General features: G+C 41.1%; 2 protein-coding genes across 2 annotated transcripts; both read left to right on the top strand.

Annotated features, from left to right (window-relative positions):
- Positions 1-9131: 9131 nt before the first annotated feature.
- LOC123322304 lies at positions 9132-9773 on the top strand. Its single transcript, XM_044910247.1, has one exon. It carries the CDS (start codon positions 9132-9134, stop codon positions 9771-9773), a length of 642 nt encoding a protein of 213 aa, XP_044766182.1.
- Positions 9774-11537: 1764 nt separating this feature from the next.
- Positions 11538-18849, top strand: LOC123322035 (keratinocyte proline-rich protein-like). Its single transcript, XM_044909859.1, has 2 exons — positions 11538-11598; positions 18223-18849. Exon 2 carries the CDS (start codon positions 18224-18226, stop codon positions 18824-18826), a length of 603 nt encoding a protein of 200 aa, XP_044765794.1. The 5' UTR covers positions 11538-11598; position 18223; the 3' UTR covers positions 18827-18849.
- Positions 18850-20461: the final 1612 nt, after the last annotated feature.

Raw genomic sequence — 20461 nt, 5'->3', positions numbered from 1 at the left:
TTTCAGATTAGTGTTTGTTCTTAAACCCAGTACTTGTCTTCAGTTTCAGTCATAATACAATTTTGTGTATTCATTATTTTTATAAATCCAAAATAGCCGCTGTCACAAAATAGGTAGTGAACTATCAATTTTTCAACAAATGTCTCGATATTTGTGGGATTGGTAGGTTTAATGATATTAGAAATAAGTCGCATATAGGAAGCATTTATTCGGTTGTGAAAAATAATATTGGTGTTGGTATATTCAACATCTATAATACATAATATGTTCTAAATAGATAATTTCAATTTTTTTTGTTGCAATCCGGAAAACGATGACGATGTTCGTTTATCAATTGTAAAAGAAACTGTAACTGTTTATTCTTCATTCTTCTTTTAGTAGTTATTGCATTCTTCAATTAAACCAATAATTAACAATAGAAAGATTATATCATCTATATGTTACTTTCACTACATAATGTCTTCTCCAATGAAATCATATAGCGAGAATTTTGTGAATGCGGCCATTTTGGGTTTGCAAAAATAATGAATACACAAAATTGTATTATGGATGAAACTGAAGACAAGTACCGAGTTCAGGATCAAACACTAATCTGAAAGAGGGCATAAAACCAATCATTCTTTCTGACCCAAGTGAATGAGAAAAAAGAGATGCTAAATAATTTGATTCTGAAGAGTATGAAACACTAACTCCCTAACAATTGTTGAGGTTGACAATTTGGGGATGTCATAAATGATTTAAATCTAAATAAAATCATATCAATTGTAACTTTCGAGAACGATTTCCTGATTTTCAAAGTAAATTCCAATAATTTCTCCCCGATATCCGAGTAAAAAGAGCTACTTCGACAATAATTTAATTTCAAGCTCTAATAACTTTTCGAAAAGCCGTTTTATGGAAAAATTATATGAGACAGTTTTTGTAGAGCACCTAACTCCCTACATAAAAATATATCGCTCAATGGAATCCGTCTATTGGTTTGCGAACTGGAATTTTTTAACTAGAAATAAATTTTTTTCCCCTGCTATTAGTAGGGAAAATAGAAATCCTCGATGAGCGACCTCTAAATAATAAGATTTTTGACTAATATTTTCACAGACGTCATTTTTTCAGTGCCCTGAAGAAAATAAGGGGTGTGTTTCCCGAAAAAAAAGAAAGTCGATTTTTTTGAATCAGTCTAATATATATATATATATATATATATATAGTGAGGGGGGGGATCTCGACCAATATGAAAGTTGTTTATTTAATTCTCTTTATTCATTCGCCAACTTTCGGTATCTAATTTGCACCTTCCTCAGGGTTCCTACAAGAAATATACTCTCAAATAGACTTCTATATAATATAACATGGTCACAAATATTTTTGACTCTGATTTTACTCACTGAATTTTGAGAAAGTTCATTCATGTATTGTAAAATCCTGTTTGTATGTTCTCTTTTCTCTACTAAGTACAATTTGTTTGAAAGTAATCATTAAACAATATACAATTTTAAACTCAAAGTACACACTCAACATTCTTTGGGAAAACGGAACAAATGTGATATACCAGATTAAATGCATAGACTGTGACAATACATATGTAGGACAAACATCCCAATTGATAAAAAATAGAATTACACTACACAGAAGTGATATTAGACTAAACAACCGGAGATGTGCGTTGTCGATACATGCAAATGAGAAAGATCACAAGATAAATCTAGAAGATGTGGAAATTTTAGATAGCGAGAGAAATTATAAAAAGAGAACAGTGCTTGAAGAGACCAACCCAATCCAATCAATAAGAAAACTGATACTTCAAATCTCAGTAATATCTATACATATCTTTTGTCTCTGAAGAAGGAACCATTGTACAATAGCCCAGTAGAAGAAAGAAGAAGAACAGAACTTTCTGGACACCCCTGACGTATTGACATTTGTCGTCTGTCGTTTACTTTTAGACATGATTTTCCGTTTTCCCAAAGAATGTTGAGTGTGTACTTTGAGTTTAAAATTGTATATTGTTTAATGATTACTTTCAAACAAATTGTACTTAGTAGAGAAAAGCAAACATACAAACAGGATTTTACAATACATGAATGAACTTCCTCAAAATTCAGTGAGTAAAATCAGAGTCAAAAATAATTGTGACCATGTTATATTATATAGAAGTCTATTTGAGAGTATATTTCTTGTAGGAACCCTGCGGAAGGTGCAAATTAGATACCGAAAGCTTGGCGAATGAATAAAGAGAATTAAATAAACAACTTTCATATTGGTCGAGATCCCTTATTCCCCCCCTCACTAAATTTAAAAACGACCATAAATTACTACTTCTATATATATATATATAGATTTGAAAAATACAGTCGGAAAGATAGGGAATTCAAGAATTCGTTCAAGATCCAGTTTCAATAACTGTAGACGATTCGATTGTTGAATTAATTAAATCCATTCAGAAATGAAAAATACATTGAAAAATCAATAAAAAATATTTTTTTTTTCTGTTTCTTCTCCTTCTACAAAAATTTCTATTTTTCTGAGCAAAAATTCAAATATTGAAAATTGGGAAATGAATCCACAATAGCATCAAATTAATTCGAGCTGAATGGATTATAACTTGAAAATAAAAATAATTAAAATGAACATAGTGGCTATCGGCCTATTGCTGTCAGCAATTACTTCATTAAACTAGGTAGGTACTTAAATAGTTACTATTCTCGGTATCTGATAAGGGAAAATCGACTGTGGTAATGGATAAGCATGAGTATATTGCGCATTTAACTGAAAACTGAAATGCTTTCCGACCAGCGAACTTACAAAGCCATAGACTATGACCCTACCAGGAGATTTGAAACTAAGGCTAATGAAATCATTGATCATTTAAAATCAATTGGTGCAATTAGTGACAGACAGGCTCTACAAATGAAGAGACACAACTCTGTTCCACCCAAACTGTATGGATTGCGTAAGACTCATAAACCGGGCTTGAGTCTGAGACCTATAGTCAGTTGTAACAACTCACCAACATATAACTTATCTAAGTTCATTCATGGCATATTGTCGGGCTTAACTTCAACATCACATTATAGTGTGAAGAACTCATATGAATTTGTCAACTTCATTAAGACTGCGAAAATTCCTGAAGATTATATACTGGTGTCACTAGATGTCGTCTCTCTCTTCACTAAAATCCCGAGAGACCTCTCAACAAAGATAATAGCAAGGAATTGGCCGTACATTTCTGCATACTGTGATATCGCGAAAAAGTTTTTTCTGGAGATCATAAATTTCATTTACGACTCGATTCATTTTGTTTTTCAGGGAAGATACTATTTACAGTTGGATGGAAGTGCGATGGGTAATCCCGCTAGTCCAGCTTTGGCTGCACTTGTCATGGAGGAGGCTGTGAGGGAGTGTTTAAGGCGTTTGAGTTTTGTAGTTCCCTTCATCAAAATTTACGTGGATGACTCATTTCTGGCGATCCCTAGGGATAAATCTGATGAACTTTTATCGGTGTTCAATGGTTTTCACCCGCGCCTGCAGTTCACCATAGAACAAGAAAATAATGGTGTTTTAAACTTTTTAGATGTTAGAGTGATCAGGCAGGACAACGGATCTATGAAGACACAGTGGTATTCTAAGCCTACGAGTTCCAATCGTATACTAAACTATAATTCAGAATGCAGTAGATCTTACAAAATTGCATCAATAAAGAATCTGTTGTTCAGATCGATCAAACTCAGTGATCTTGAGTTTAGAGATGAAAATTTGGCTAAAATTAGGATGGTTCTTCGAATGAATAATTACCCATCCAACCTAGTTATTAAAATCATCAATGAATATCAGCCTGATTCACGTTCGAGAACCCCTGTTCAGTACTCGTTTTTCAGATTTCCGTATATTCCAGTGGTCTCACTGAAGATAGAAACAATTGTCCAGTCATATTCCGATTCCGCGAAATTCGCTTCATATAATACCATGACTACATCTTTGTTGTTTTCTCAATTGAAGGACAGAACACCGGCACTTGAAAATTCCAACGTTGTGTACAAGATTTCATGCAATTCCTGCTCTAAATCCTACATTGCACAAACTAAACAGTTATTAAGGAACAGAATTAGACAACACTGTTATGATTGTGGTGAAAAGAATAGACAAAGAAGAGAACAAACTGCTTTGGCATCCTATCATTTTGAGACCAACCACTGCTTCAATTTTGATAATGTTAAAATTTTAGACAGAGAAGAAAATTGGTTGAAGCGTAACATCAGCGAAATGATTCAAATCAAATTAAATGATACTGTCAACAACAGAACGGACACACAAAATCTGAGCTCCATTCATGCAAATATCTTACACAGGTACAAATTGAATGTTAATCCGCCTTGATAACGTGTAAGCAGCCCACACTACGTGCGTGGGTGTGAGCATGAGCAGTTGTGACAAGGTTGTTGTTTTGGTTTTCTCAGTCACTTCAGAAAAATAACAATAAAAAAAAAGTACTTTCTCAAATAATACAATTGTTATAAAGCCTAAGCTAAAAACCGCTCATATAATAGTCGAATTTAAATATTGTAGGGTGCTTGTAATGCCCGATGAACGAATGTTTCAAAAAGATCTTTAACTTTTTTGTTTCGTAGTACCTATGTGCTCTTGGTGACGATAGTGTCCCATGCTTAATATTAAGATCTTCAATTTGGCTTTGTTTGACTTGGTGAGTCCGTATAACTTGTTTCGAGGTACATTTGTCTTACTTATATGTTTATTTATTTATTTTATGAACTCTGTGAACACCAGGGAGTTCAACTTCCGTAAGGCTAATTTTCCGCTTATGTACCAGATGATATTGGATGCCACTTGGGATGATGTCATTGGGTCGACCCAAGATGTCGATGTAGCATGTGACAGGTTTTACGCCATATTGAATAATATATTTTTACTAACTGTGCCCTTCAAGATCAAGAGAAAAAGGCGTTTTCCTTCTTACTTTAATTCAACTATAATTGATAACATCTTGAAGAAAGAAAAATCTCTAATTAATTTTAAGAAGCATGGAGATGAGTTTTATTTAATTAGATACAAAGAATTGAGGAAAGCCATCAAACGTGACATTGCCTTGGCTTATCAGAGCTTCATTAAGGACTCAGAAGATAAAATTTTGCAGGATCCTTCTTCATTCTGGTCTTTCATTAGTGAGAGAAAAGGTAACTCCAGAATTCCTGGTGAGATGAGATATAGCGGAGAATCTTATTGTGGACCTACATCGATCGCTAATGCCTTTGCTGAATATTTCCGTTTGGTCTATGATCCTGTTGTTGAACGTGAAGCATGTGATATGGACGATGCTGGTGGTCAGGATTCAATACATATTGATTCGATAACTCGGGATCAGGTTATTGTTGCTGCCAGGAAGCTCTCTAATAGACTTACATCTGGTCCTGATGGGATACCAAGTTTTGTTGTGAAAGATTGTATTGATGTATTGTCACACCCATTGAACCACATATTCAATCTTATCTTGAGCAAAGCCACTTTTCCTAGAGCTTGGAAATTGGCCAAAGTTGTGCCAGTTTTAAAGGGGGGAGACCCTTCCATTGTTGATAACTACAGACCAATTTCTATTTTATCGAACTTCTCTAAACTGTTCGAAATTGTTGTTTACCAAAGTGTTTATCCAGCCGTGAAGGACCATATTAGAGTTGAACAGCATGGATTCATGGCTAAAAGATTTTGCACAAGCAATTTGATCGTGTTTTCCCAATATGTGTGCGAGGTGTTTGATGCTGCTGGCCAGGTCGACGCAATATATACAGATTTTCAGAAGGCCTTTGATAAAGTTGCACATGAGCTCCTCTTATCGAAACTGCGCAATAGATTTGGCTTTTCTGAGAGACTTGTCAGGCTGTTTCGCTCATATTTAGTTAATCGTCGTCAGTTCGTCCAGCTGGAGGGTGTACGGTCATCTGAGTTCATACCCACCTCTGGGATACCCCAGGGGTCTAATCTCGGTCCACTCCTGTTCATTTTGTTTGTAAATGATCTGATGGGTTACCTAGGGTTGCCGCATCTGATGTTCGCTGACGATTTGAAGTTATATTATATAATTCGGTCACTGGCGGACTGCGCCCGACTTCAGCTCGATCTGGACAATGTTGCAAGGTGGTGTAGGGATAATCATTTGGGTTTGAATGTATCAAAGTGTAAGGTTGTTACTTTTACAAGGAAGGTGGATGTATTGAGGTGTGATTATGTCGTCGGGGATCAGGTCCTTCCCCGTGTTGATTGTGTGAGGGATCTTGGTGTGATCTTTGATAAAACGTTTTCTTTCATCCCACATATCTCTCAGCTTGTTTCATCTGCCTCAAAAACATATGGATTCATTGTTCGCAATGGCAAGTACTTCGGGAATACCTCTACATTCTTGACCCTCTTCAATTCCTTTATCCGTAGCAAGTTAGAATATGGCAGCATGATTTGGCGTCCTATTTATTTTTGCCATCAATACCATCTCGAGGCGGTTCAGAGAAGATTCTTGAAGTATTTGGTTTGGAAGGAGGATAAAGTTTATCCACCGAGGGGATTCGATCAGAGTATATTGTTGAGTCGATTCAATGTCATGTCACTACAGGGTAGGAGAGAGATTTTGTGCCTTAAATTTCTTTACAAACTACTGCACAACAATATTGACTGCCCACCTCTGTTAGCCGCTTTGAGTTTCCGCGTTCCGAGAACAACGTCCCGTGCTGTGGAGTTGTTTCACCTACGGACGCCAAGGACCAATTCGCTTATGCAGTCCCCAGTCTGGTTTATGGAGTCGGTTTTCAACTCAATTGCGAGAGATTGTGACATTCATGTTGACTCGTTGGCGTCAATTATCGAGAAATATGTTATGGGGTTAACTTAAAGTTAGGTCTCCTCTAGTTTTTGTTGGTATATAGTATATGTGTATATGAATATATAAAGTTGTCTGTTGTTTGCTGGATGAATATAAATATTTTTTTTTTATTAGCACTGTTTTTGGTTTCTTTTCATTATACTAGGTTTAGTTATTCTCTGTAACTGGGTATGTACCTGTTGAAAATAAAGAACTTATTATTATTATTATTATTATTTTATTCGTAGACGTTTGTGTAGGTTAAGTGTATGTTCCTTTTCATGTTGTCTCGACATCTACCATTGTATTCCACTAAAACTTTTTTTAATTAAATTTTACAGCCTTGAAAAAGTTGGAAAATACCAACGAAACATCGGCTGTAGTCAAGAAAAAGGCTATTTCATTCATTATCCTATTCCTGTGAAGTCTCAATCATGAATACACAAGGATGTGAAAACTTTGATGATTCTCGGTTTTCTTATATCTGAAACTCAGATACTGGGTCCCCTCATACCTAATTAGTTTTTTGGAAATTCCGTGAGCTTTATAGGTGCTGGAGTTCGGTTTGGGTTTCATTATACTTGTCTAGGCGGTAGGAAGATTTTGCATTATTGGTATTAATAAAACCCGAAAATTTTGCAATTCATAAAAAAGGGTATAAAAATGATCTCGATAATTACCGTCCAATTTCACTGGTGCCAATATTTTCAAAAATCCTGGAGAGAGTTATATCGGATCAGATAATTGCATTTTTCGAAGATAACGCCCTATTTGCTGATAGTCAGTTTGGTTTTAGAAAAGGCAGAAACACTACGGACGCGATACTTCAACTGATTAAAGGCGTTACAAATTGCTTCGAAGATAAGAAATTCTACCAGGCATCGTTTATTGATGTGACGAAGGCCTTCGACTGCGTCCCTAGCAATAAGCTCGTGTACAAACTGGAAAAATACGGCTTTAATCACGTGGCATGGAACCTGATCTATTCTTTCTTGAACGATAGATCTCAGGTGGTGATCTCCGATGGTGCTTCCTCCTCAAATAGACCGGTGAGGACGGGTGTGGCACAAGGGTCGACACTGGGACCAATTCTTTTTATCGTTGACATTAACGATTTTCCTGACTTCCTGGCCAATGCTGAGTCTATTATGTTTGTTGACGATACCACCCTAGCGGCTGAATCATCTGACACGGTATCCTTGGCGGACATGGCGGCGACTTCTTTGTCGAGGGCCTCCGAATGGTTTCAGTCCAATGGATTATCCATCAACGAACGAAAGACCGAGAATCTTCAGCTTGAAAAATTTCAATGGCGAATCTGAAAAGAACACCTCTGTCAGATTTTTGGGTGTATTCCTTGACGCGTCGCTCACATGGACGGACCATGTCGACCAACTGGCTACCAAACTGAGCAGCAATATATATGCGCTGAGAGTCCTTTCATTCTCCTTGTCCACTGCGGTGTTGAGGTCTGCGTACTTCGCCCTGGTAGAAACGCATTTAAGATACGGAGTGCTGGTGTGGGGTGGCTGCGCTCATGCTGGAACAATATTTGGACTGCAGAGACGGGCAGTCAGAGTTTTGGGTGGACTGGGGTATCGCGACTGCTGTAAGCATGTCTTCGGAGATCTCCGATTGCTCACATTTCCATCATTGTACATTCTGGAGTGCCTGGTATATGTTCATGCACATCTGGAGAACTTTGTAACGCACTCCGAGGTTCACAATTATGACACCCGAAATAAACTAGCCATCAGTAAGGACTTTGTGAGACTCAAAAGGTCCCAGAGATTTTCTGACTTCTGCGCGGCCACTCTATACAACAAACTTCCTGTTGGGGTGAGGAGTCTGCCAGCCAAAAAATTCAGGAAACATGTATTCAACTTTCTTCTATCCAAGATCTTTTATTCGGTAGAAGAGTACACAAGCATGTCAATTTGTGAATCCCACTTTATGTAGATTTAATAATCTATAATATAACTAAATTTCTACCAATTGATGCTCTGACAAATTTTAATTGTATTATGTAATTGTGAATAGTTCTGTTATAGACATGTTTAAAAAGGTCTCATTTATATGATGTCTTACAATTTCCCCGGTTGCCGGCGGTGACTCATCTGTGCCGGTTGGGTCCCCGTCGCGATCGTCTCGGCCAAGTCTTTCCCGGACCGATTTTCCTCGCGAGACCCGTCTCTTCGCGCCCGTTGCCTTAAACAGTGCTGGGCCGGCTCCGGCCGATTTCTCCTCCCTTGTTGGTCGACTCGCGGAGGAGATGAAGGATTTGAAGAGATCGGTGAACTTCTTCTCCGATAAGATTACGGATTTTGAAGCTAAGCTTTGTCGATTTGGCGAAGCGATTGCAGCTGTTTCAAGATTGGAGGAAGAAAACGTTGCCCTCAAAAAGGAGGTGTCCCTTCTCAATGATAGAGTTAATAACATGGAGCGTCATAGTAGGCAAAATAATATTGAGGTGCAAAATTTTTCATATAAATCTGGAGAGAATTCAGTGGATGTGGTGTATAAAATTGGCTTCTCATTGGGAGTTCAGGTCGACCCTCATTCCGTTGATTATGTCACTAGGGTTCCGACAACAATTAAAGATAAACATAAAAATATTGTTGTCAGATTCACTTCAAAATATAAACGCGATGATTTCCTTGCTGCCTACCGTAAAAAGCGTCTTGCCATGGGAGTCACTCATGCTGGCTTGGTCATGGCTAACGTAGCTGAAAAAGTGTTCCTTGGCGAGCACCTTACATTGGCGAACAAAATAATTTTTAAGCAGGCTCGAACATTGGCAAGAGAAAAAGGATACAAATACGTATGGACACAGAGCGGAAATGTTCTTGTTCGGAGGAACGATGCTTCGAGGATTATCCATGTTTTATCAGAGGCGGACTTGAGTCGTCTTTGAGTGGGGTGTGCAGGATTTTTTCTTTTTTTTGTTTATTTACACACATCGTAGAAGGATTCTGATTAATGGTGAAAACTTTGAATGTTTATTATCAAAATGTTCGCGGACTTAGAACGAAGTTAAATAATTTCAAATTAAATGTTAGTTCAAACGATCATGATTTGTTATTCATCTCCGAGTCATGGCTGAACTCAAATATATTTGACAGTGAAGTGGTTGACCTTGAAGACTATTCAATCTTCCGTAGAGATAGAGCTACTGCCTCCAGCACTCGAAGGGATGGAGGAGGTGTCTTTGTGGCAGTTAAAAGTGAGCTTAAGCCTTCGCGAGTCGAGGAGTTTCAAAGTGGCGCAGAGGATGTTTGGGTGAGGATTGTTATAAACAATGTGAAAATTTTACTTTGTTGTGTTTATATTCCACCATCTGATTCGGATGCTGCATCACTTTTCAGGTAAAATTTATGTCAGGTTATGTTAAGATTGAGGGATCATAATGTTCTCATTCTAGGTGATTTCAATTTGTCGGGCATAAGCTGGTTTAAAAATAATATAAGTGGTATTTGCGAGGCTACAAATGTCAACAGAAGTCAGGAAGAACTCATTGACACATTTTCATATTTGGGATTATTACAATTCAATTCGATCGTGGTAGAATATTAGACTTGATTTTGTGTAACGCAGGACTAATAAGTAATGTTCATAGATGTGACATACCGGTTGTGCCCGAGGTTGGAATTTTTTATGGAAATTGATGTTTGCGATTCGCTAAAAAATAATGATTCGATTTATAGGCTCAACTACAAGCGTGCTGAATATGATTTAATTAATCGTCCTCTTTCCGGAATTCCTTGGCCTGATTTATTTGATTGTGATGATGTTAACTTGGTTGTGGATACTTTTTATGATATACTTTATGATGTAATCGATCTTCTTATACCAAAAACAAACCTTTTCCACCTTATTACTCTTACGAGTTAATCAAACTAGTCAAGTTCAAAAATAAAATTCACAGAAGATGGAAACCTTATAAGAATCTTTCCGATCTAATTGAATTTAAGGCTTTACGTTACTCGTGTAAAAGATTGATTAGACGTGATTGATGAAAGATCACAAGTAGTTATGAAGGATGTAAATTGTTCAATTGAATATCAAAATTTTGTTCTTTTTTTTGTTTCTATGTAAGTATTTGCACTTCTGTAAATCAATGTTAATTAGTGGACATTGTTTTTGGGTATTAATTTACCTGTATATGTTCTTGTTATGAATTGTGACGAACCAGATTTTGCTCCGCCACAAAAAATTAAATTTTTCAACCGATACTTGCATAATAATGCCTGATAACCGAGATATTTTTGAAGAAAACCGAAATACTGTCATAGGGGGTGTACCGATAACAATAGTTGTGTGTTACGATTGAAAGGAGCCTTACCGATAATTGTTAGTTCATAGTTTTCCACCGGTCAGTCCATGTTAGTAGGAAAGACCGTATCTCTTATGTTTTCAGAATTCATTTATTTTAATAATTCTTTCCGTTCCACCATTTTTTGTTTGCTCTGAAAAAGTTCTCATAACTTTTTCTACTTTCCTTCTCATCCGTTGCCTCTGTCTTTTTCTGGGCCAATTGAATAACCGTATCATTTTTGCTTTATCCAATGGATTGGTGAGTTTCCCATAGGGGGGAGAGTTTTTCCGAGTAGAGAGGGGATATTTCTTCGCGGCCCTGGAAGGTGAAGAGAAAAAAAGGGACAATCGTTGTTGAGAGGTGAACGAGTGGAGTGTGTGCAAAGTTAGTAAAACCGTACTTACGAATCAAAGGAAAATCTAAGGCAAGTGATTGTTGAAATTATTACCGCTTCATTGCACCTTTATGGAATAATATTCTCTCTAGACTTTTGCTTGGCTGAAAATCCGAATTAACCGTAGATTGACCATTTCCTGCCGTATATAGCTTTCCGTTACCGTAGGGTGACATTTGGGTCCCAGGAGGACGTTGGGCCCTCCTGATTTTTCCGATTCCTGAATATTTGACCGTTTCATCCCGATTTCCAACCGTTTGAATTATAGTTATAGGTTAGATTCGCCGAGCATAGAGTTGGGATTCCATAACCGTTAAACACCCTCACCGCCGGACTCTGTGGCCGCTGTTTGACAGCCAGCCAGCTTGAGGTCACCGAGGGAGAGAGAGAGACCGAAGGACACCGGATCATAGGCAAACCACCGAGACAGAGATAGAGGGCGTACCCCGGTGAACTGGTGTTTTCAAATTTCGACCTGACTGAATTCCGTTGATTATTTTTAAAACCGTTCGTACTTTTCATTCAATTGTGTCTTGCCTTAGTTGAAATATTTTTACGAAACCGTGCATGTTTCTTTGCACCCAGTTTAATTGAAACTTGACTTACTTCCGTATATTTTTCCGAAACCGTTCTTTGCAATTAGTTTAATTGAAACTTGACTTACTTCCGTATATTTTTCCGAAACCGTTCTTTGCAATTAGTTTAATTGAAACTTGACTTACTTCCGTATATTTTTCCGAAACCGTGCATGTTTCTTTGCACTCAGTTTAATTGAAACTTGACTTACTTCCGTATATTTTTCCGAAACCGTTCTTTGCACTTAGTTTAATTGAAACTTGACTTACTTCCGTATATTTTTACGAAACCGTGCATGTTTCTTTGCACCCAGTTTAATTGAAACTTGACTTACTTCCGTATATTTTTCCGAAACCGTGCATGTTTACTTGCACTTAGTTTAGTTGAGACTTGACTTACTTCCGTATATTTCCGAAACCGTCCATTTTCCTGAAGTGAAATTTTGCCAGCCGTCCAGCGCCGACCAGACACAGCCGTTGACGTCCACGCTTTAGTGTACCTGTCTATTCTCTTTTGTGTATAGTTTATTGTAATAGAAATAAATAGTTGAACATTTATTTTTGTTGCCAATTATTTTGCCAGTGAGAGTCTATTTATTAAATCAGTTTCATCTAAGAGTTTAGTTAGAAGAGGTAAGTACTCTTTCTGACGCCTAAAGACCGTTGAAAAGCAGACACTTAGAAGACGCTACCGCCCTAGTCTTCATCGATACCCTTCTCCACTGATACTCAAGTCTACCCGGGCTCTCCAACTCTTTGGGGATTCTGTGAGAGACGTGGGGTTTGACTGATTGCCCCACTGGCGCCCGAGCAACCGTAAGGAGCTGCCAGAGTACGAAAAGTCTATCACATCTGGCGCCCGAGCAGGGACTTCTGCTGTTCTGTGAGTAGTTCCTGTTACCGTAACCGTACCGTTTTCTTTAAATACTCTTCACTGGCAAATTGGTAACCGTTCTTTGTTTCTGGCATATATCCGAATAGTACATATTGTAAATCTTTCTTCTGAGTTTCTGGTACCGTAAAAATGGATGTCAACCGACTGAAAAGTGACGAACTTACGTGGGAGTTAGAGGCAAGAGGCTGCACCGTGGGACACACCGTTCAGGAGAAAAGAGCTCAACTGAGAAGGGCCATCCATTCCGACATACCGTTCATTCCAAGAGATGAAATTGACCAGGCACAGGAAATTGGGGTTTGTGGTGCCAAGTTGTTCGACTTGATGGGAGAGATATGTGAGTTCGATTTTAATAATAGAGACAATGAGTTGCAGCGCATTAGGAGCCGGCTACTGCACGTTCAAGGCCGACTGAGAAGTTTATCTCCGGAAGCTGTCAGTCTGCTTCACAAGAAAACCGAGCTGGAGCACTCTCTGAAGATGGCTATGAGATTGCTGGAGAATACTCACTGGTTAGGTGGTATTCCAGAGAACCTGTCAGCCGGAACACCGTCGCTGATTGACCAGGAATTACCGGACTGCGCATCTAGACTTGGTCCAGGTCTGATTCCGTGCTCAACCACCGTTGGAGAAGCAGACTTGTTGAACTTGGGAGAAGATTGTGACATATCCCGACCGACCACTCAAGACGACCGGCTGCAGCAAAACCGACAAGAAGTTTGCAGATTATTAACCGAACAAATTGAACGTACTTTTTTGCAGAAACAACCTTCATACCACCGACCGCCCGCCGACATCCTCCCATTTACCGTTGAACAAGCACTGCCAACCGACCGAACCAGTGAGGAAAACAGACCGCTAATAACATCCCCTGAGTCAAGGCGATTAACGAGGGAGTTTGCCGAATCAACCAGGAGAGTTTAATTTGCCTCATCTCCTACCGATACCGCTGGGATGAGAGAAGTAAGAAGCGAAGGACCGACGACCAAGGAAGCCGAACTGACGACCGAATACCCGCCGATGAAACCGCCGAAAACCACCGACCATTCCATCGTTCCTACCGTTCCTGTGTGGAAATGGAACCTGACGTTCGATGGGTCAACCAGTGTGACCTCATTCCTGGAGAAGGCTGAGTATCTTGCCGAGGCTAGAAAGGTGAGCCACGAACAGTTATTCGAGTCAAAATACGAGCTGTTACGTAGGGATGCAAGAGACTGGTACATTCCCCGGAGAGGCACCTTCACCGACTGGACCGATTTCAAGGAACAACTCCGAGAGGCCTTTCTTCCTCCCGACTACGAGGACATCCTTTTGGAGGAAATCAAGAAACGCACTCAAGGAACCGATGAGCGACTCTTGTTGTATGTAACTCGAATGCAAAATCTGTTTCAGAAGCTGACCGTAAAGCGACCGACCGAGGAAGAACAGGTGAATATCATCCGACGACGTTTACTGCCAGAACTGCAAACCGCCCTGGCCTTCCAACCGACTTCAACCATAGAAGAACTGCTCCGAAAAGGAAAAGTTTTTGAATTGGTCAAATGGCAAACCGCTAACTATGCTTCGCCACCGATCCAAAAGAGTCTCATCAACGAACCGCATCTTACCTTCCGAAATTCCCCACCGAACGTCAAACCGATCGGAATGCACCTGAACACTCCGAACCACACCGAACCGTCTGAAAAACCGAAAGTAGCTCAGAGCTCCGCAATACCCCAGCGACAGGATGAACCGAAAAAGTCGAACCGACCGTCAACCGAACCCCAGTGCTGGAGATGTGGTGGCAAGGGTCATCTCCGAGCACAGTGCACCTCGAAACCGCTGCTGTTCTGCTCTCGATGTGGTAAGAGGGGTGTCATGTCTAGGGATTGTAAGTGTCCGTTAAACTACTAAGGAACTGTCCGAAACCGGGGATCCGTCAGTTCCAAGCAACCCCATCCTCGGTCCATGAGAAAGAAAAACCTACCGATTACCGACCGATAATTAATGTTTTTATAGGAGACAAGGAGTTCCCAGCACTGTTGGACACCGGAGCCACCAGGTCCTTTATCAGCAGTGAAGTGGCCGCCTACTGCAGGGTAGTGGGTATACAACCGGATTATGTTAGGGACGTTACCACCACCGTCGCTAACGGAAGTTCAATACCGATTAAAGAAATATATACCGCACCGGTCCGAATTGGGTCTGAAATTATGGAAGCTAAATTGTTGTTAGTTTCAGATTTACCGATCAATGTAGTACTGGGAATGGATATACTGAGGACACACAACTTTTCCATTAATCTCCAAACCGCCGAATGTTTCCTGAATGGAAGGTCCATCCAAGCCCGGCCCAGCGAGCCAGAGAACCGAGGACAACTACATGCGATAGGACCGCTTTTGTCGAACCTGAGTGGAGAAGAGAAAGTCAGGCTGGAGGAGTTTCTACAGACCGAATTGAAGGCGTTCGAAAATCTCCGAGGAACAACTCCACTGATGCAACACCGAATTAAACTCAAACCAGGCACCGAACCGATCAAGCAACGTTACCGTCCCCAAAATCCGAAGATGCAGGAGATAATAAACAATGAGGTCGACCGAATGCTGGCCGAAGGCATTATAGAACCGTCTTCATCCCCGTGGAGTTCACCGATAGTAATTGTCAAGAAAAAGGATGGTAAACCCCGATTTTGTATAGATTTCCGAATGGTTAACAATGTCTCCGTTAAAGATGCCTATCCGTTGCCTTATATTTCAGGAATTTTAGACAAGTTGAGAAAAGCCAAGTATATATCCACTATTGATTTGAAACAGGGTTATTGGCAGGTACCGTTAGCCCCCGAGAGTCGACCGATCACCGCATTTACCGTCCCTGGCCGTGGGCTGTTCCAGTTCAAAGTAATGGCTTTTGGTCTGCATTCCGCACCGGCATCCTTTCAACGTCTTTTAGACCGAGTTATTGGCCCTGAGATGGAACCGGATGCATTTGCGTACTTGGATGACATAGTAGTTCTTGGAGAAACATTGGACGAACATCTTGACAACTTAAGGAAAGTTTTCCACCGCCTCAGGGAGGCCAACCTGCAATTAAATCCGGAAAAATGTGAGTTTGTAAGAAAATCATTGAAGTATCTGGGACATGTAGTAACCGAGGACGGCATTTGTACCGATCCTGATAAGATTTCAGCCATAAATGAGATGCCTGCACCGAAATCCGTACGAGAGTTGAGAAGTTTCCTTGGTGTTGCTTCATGGTACCGAAGATTCATCGAAGACTTCTCCAAAGTTGTGACTCCGTTGACCGCATTACTCAAGAAGAATCAAACCTGGAAATGGGAGACCGCCCAACAGACCGCTTTTGAGACCCTGAAACAGAAATTGACCCACTCACCGGTATTGGCCTGTCCGGACTTTTCAAAACCGTTCGTCCTTCAAACCGATGCATCCGATGCAGGACTGGGAGCTGCCCTGACACAGACCGTTGATGGACAGGAAAAAGTAATCGCTTATGCTAGCAGGACCTTGTCAGGTCCAGAGAAAAATTACTCTGTTACAGAAAAGGAATGTCTGGCAATAGTTTGGAGCATTGACAAGCTGCGTCCGTATCTAGAAGGCTACCGTTTCACCGTTATAACCGACCACATGAGCTTGCGATGGCTGCAATCTATCAAGTCTCCCACCGGAAGAATTGCGAGATGGAGCATATTTCTACAGCAATACGACTTCGAGATAAAGTACCGGAAAGGAGCCCTCAACCGTGTAGCAGACAGTCTATCCAGAAATCCGTTACCGACCACCGAGACTATATGTCTGACCGAGGAGACAGTAAGTTGTAAATGGTACCGAAAGAAATTGGCTGAGGTAAGAGCGAACCCCGCAGCGTTTCCCGATTACAGTATTGTGTCCGGAAAATTATACCGCCATTTTTGGGATGCTGATGATTTTACCGAGCCTGAATTCGGCAGTCCTTGGAAGCTATGCGTTCCAAAGGATGACCGAATAGATATTTTACAGGAAAACCACGACCGACCGACCGCTGGACACCTGGGGATAGCGAAAACCATAACCCGTATAGCCCGAAATTACTATTGGCCAGGAATGTTCAAGGAAATAGCCCGATATGTCCGTAAATGTGGTACGTGTCAGAGGTACAAAGTTCCGCAACAGAAGCCCCCTGGAAAGATGCATCCGTATGTGGTAAGAGAACCTTGGGATACCGTTAGCACCGATATTGTGGGACCGCTTCCTCGTTCGAGGAAGGGAAATTGTTATTTAGTTGTGATGCAGGACCGATTTTCAAAATGGGTGGAGGCCAGGCCCCTGAGAAGAGCAACCGCAAAGGGTGTGTACCAGGCTTTATATGAGGATGTAATCCTGAAGTTTGGATGCCCGAAAACCGTGATCAGTGATAATGGTTCACAATATGATAGCCGATTGTTCAAGGGAAGTCTGCGAGACCTTGGGATCCGACACCGTTTAGCACCAGTATATTCTCCCCAATGTAACCCCGTAGAAAGAGTCAACCGTACCCTCAAAACAATGATAGCCCAGTTCTGTGAAAAGGATCAGCGTACCTGGGATGAGCATCTGAAGGAATTGACATTCGCAATAAACTCTGCAAGGCAGGAGTCGACCGGATACACCCCAGCATTCCTGAATTTTGGCAGGGAGATGCGTTCACCGAACGCCAAGTATCTAACCGAGATGGCCAACCGGGATGAAAAGGAACACACCGAACCAGACACCGAATCAGATACCGAACCGCAAGTTGCTTTGCATGCAAACAAATTAAACCGTTTCACCGAAACTTATGAGTTTGTCAGATCTAGATTGGCACGAGCTTTCTCCCAGCAGAGCCACTACTACAATCTACGTCGGAGGGACTGGCGATGTCGAGTAGGAGACCAAGTATACCGAAGGGAACATCCCTTGTCTTCCGCAGTGGAGGGAATTGCAGCCAAGTTGGCTCCGAAATACTCCGGACCGTATACCGTTATAAAGGTAGTATCTCCTGTGGTATATGACATCAAGGATGGCAGTGGTAAGATTCTCCGACACATTCACATCAAGGATCTGAAGTCCTCCCTTGGAGAGGGACCGTCTGAAATGTAAAAAACCGTTACTAACAAAAAAAAAAAAACCGATTGACCTAACAGGGTACCGATGAACCGTTATTTTCTGTTTGATTAACGTATGACATTCGCAGGATGAAACGTTACTCGATGGGCCGACCGTTAACCTTTAGGGAACCGACCCCACCGTCCGGACCGCCTTCTCCAGCAAGTAATGGGTCGACGCTCAGCCTGTCGGCAGACTGGGAGGTGCCGCCGGAAAGAAAAAGAGACGCCGGGACCAGCACAGAACCGCCAGCCACCAGGACCGTGGGTACCGATGGATATCACGTCTACCTGGGGTTGGGCCCCCGAAGCTGTTGGCGGTGTGGCAACGAAGGCCACCGACGAGAACACTGCAGAGGGGAGCGGCTGAAATTTTGTTCTAGGTGTGGCTGCGTGGGTGTCCTATCACGGGATTGCTGTGCCCGAACCACCAACCGTGACCGCAGACCTCCCTTAACCACCGTCAGCCAGCGAGGAACCCCAAGCCGGAGCGGACCCTCAGGAAGCAGGGCAGAGGCCGTACTCCCGGATCTCCGGTTGAAGCCCGCCACACCGACGCCTGCACCGACGCCTGTACCGACGCCTGTACCGACGCCTGCACCGACGCCTGAACCGACGCACATACCGGTACCGTCCAAACCGTCGCCGCCCACACCGTTGCCGACCCCACCGAAAAAGGTGAAAGTAGATTAATACCGTTATTACCGTACAAAAAAAAAAAAAAAAAAAGAGCACCGTTGTTAATACCGTTGAATTGAATATTTCCGTTGAATAAATACCGTTCCGAAAAATATCTTTTATTTCACCAACCGAAATGGTGGATGCGCTAACCGTTTCCACCATCAAAGTACCGCTAACTAGGTCACAATACCAGAAAATAGTTCCGAGTTTAATAACCCCGCAACTTTGGTTTGTTCACAGGCTACTACCGCAAATTACACCGAAAACCCAGGAGGGTTAGAAGAAAAATAAAACTCCGTTTTATTTTTCTTGCACACGGCAGAGGGGGGTGTGACGAACCAGATTTTGCTCCGCCACAAAAAATTAAATTTTTCCACCGATACTTGCATAATAATGCCTGATAACCGAGATATTTTTGAAGAAAACCGAAATACTGTCATAGGGGGTGTACCGATAACAATAGTTGTGTGTTACGATTGAAAGGAGCCTTACCGATAATTGTTAGTTCATAGTTTTCCACCGGTCAGTCCATGTTAGTAGGAAAGACCGTATCTCTTATGTTTTCAGAATTCATTTATTTTAATAATTCTTTCCGTTCTACCATTTTTTGTTTGCTCTGAAAAAGTTCTCATAACTTTTTCTACTTTCCTTCTCATCCGTTGCCTCTGTCTTTTTCTGGGCCAATTGAATAACCGTATCATTTTTGCTTTATCCAATGGATTGGTGAGTTTCCCATAGGGGGGAGAGTTTTTCCGAGTAGAGAGGGGATATTTCTTCGCGGCCCTGGAAGGTGAAGAGAAAAAAAGGGACAATCGTTGTTGAGAGGTGAACGAGTGGAGTGTGTGCAAAGTTAGTAAAACCGTACTTACGAATCAAAGGAAAATCTAAGGCAAGTGATTGTTGAAATTATTACCGCTTCATTGCACCTTTATGGAATAATATTCTCTCTAGACTTTTGCTTGGCTGAAAATCCGAATTAACCGTAGATTGACCATTTCCTGCCGTATATAGCTTTCCGTTACCGTAGGGTGACATTTGGGTCCCAGGAGGACGTTGGGCCCTCCTGATTTTTCCGATTCCTGAATATTTGACCGTTTCATCCCGATTTCCAACCGTTTGAATTATAGTTATAGGTTAGATTCGCCGAGCATAGAGTTGGGATTCCATAACCGTTAAACACCCTCACCGCCGGACTCTGTGGCCGCTGTTTGACAGCCAGCCAGCTTGAGGTCACCGAGAGAGAGAGAGAGACCGAAGGACACCGGATCATAGGCAAACCACCGAGACAGAGATAGAGGGCGTACCCCGGTGAACTGGTGTTTTCAAATTTCGACCTGACTGAATTCCGTTGATTATTTTTAAAACCGTTCGTACTTTTCATTCAATTGTGTCTTGCCTTAGTTGAAATATTTTTACGAAACCGTGCATGTTTCTTTGCACCCAGTTTAATTGAAACTTGACTTACTTCCGTATATTTTTCCGAAACCGTTCTTTGCAATTAGTTTAATTGAAACTTGACTTACTTCCGTATATTTTTCCGAAACCGTTCTTTGCAATTAGTTTAATTGAAACTTGACTTACTTCCGTATATTTTTCCGAAACCGTGCATGTTTCTTTGCACTCAGTTTAATTGAAACTTGACTTACT

This window comes from Coccinella septempunctata, chromosome X, assembly GCF_907165205.1.
Source record: "Coccinella septempunctata chromosome X, icCocSept1.1, whole genome shotgun sequence".
Lineage (NCBI taxonomy): Eukaryota > Metazoa > Arthropoda > Insecta > Coleoptera > Coccinellidae > Coccinella > Coccinella septempunctata.
Note: the sequence above shows the minus strand (reverse complement) of the source record. Positions and strands in the feature narration are given on the sequence as shown.

Coding starts and splice junctions, on each gene's coding strand:
- LOC123322304 (XM_044910247.1), top strand. CDS start 9,132: ATGAAGGATTTGAAGAGATCGGTGAACTTCTTCTCCGATAAGATTACG.
- LOC123322035 (XM_044909859.1), top strand. CDS start 18,224: ATGAAACGTTACTCGATGGGCCGACCGTTAACCTTTAGGGAACCGACC.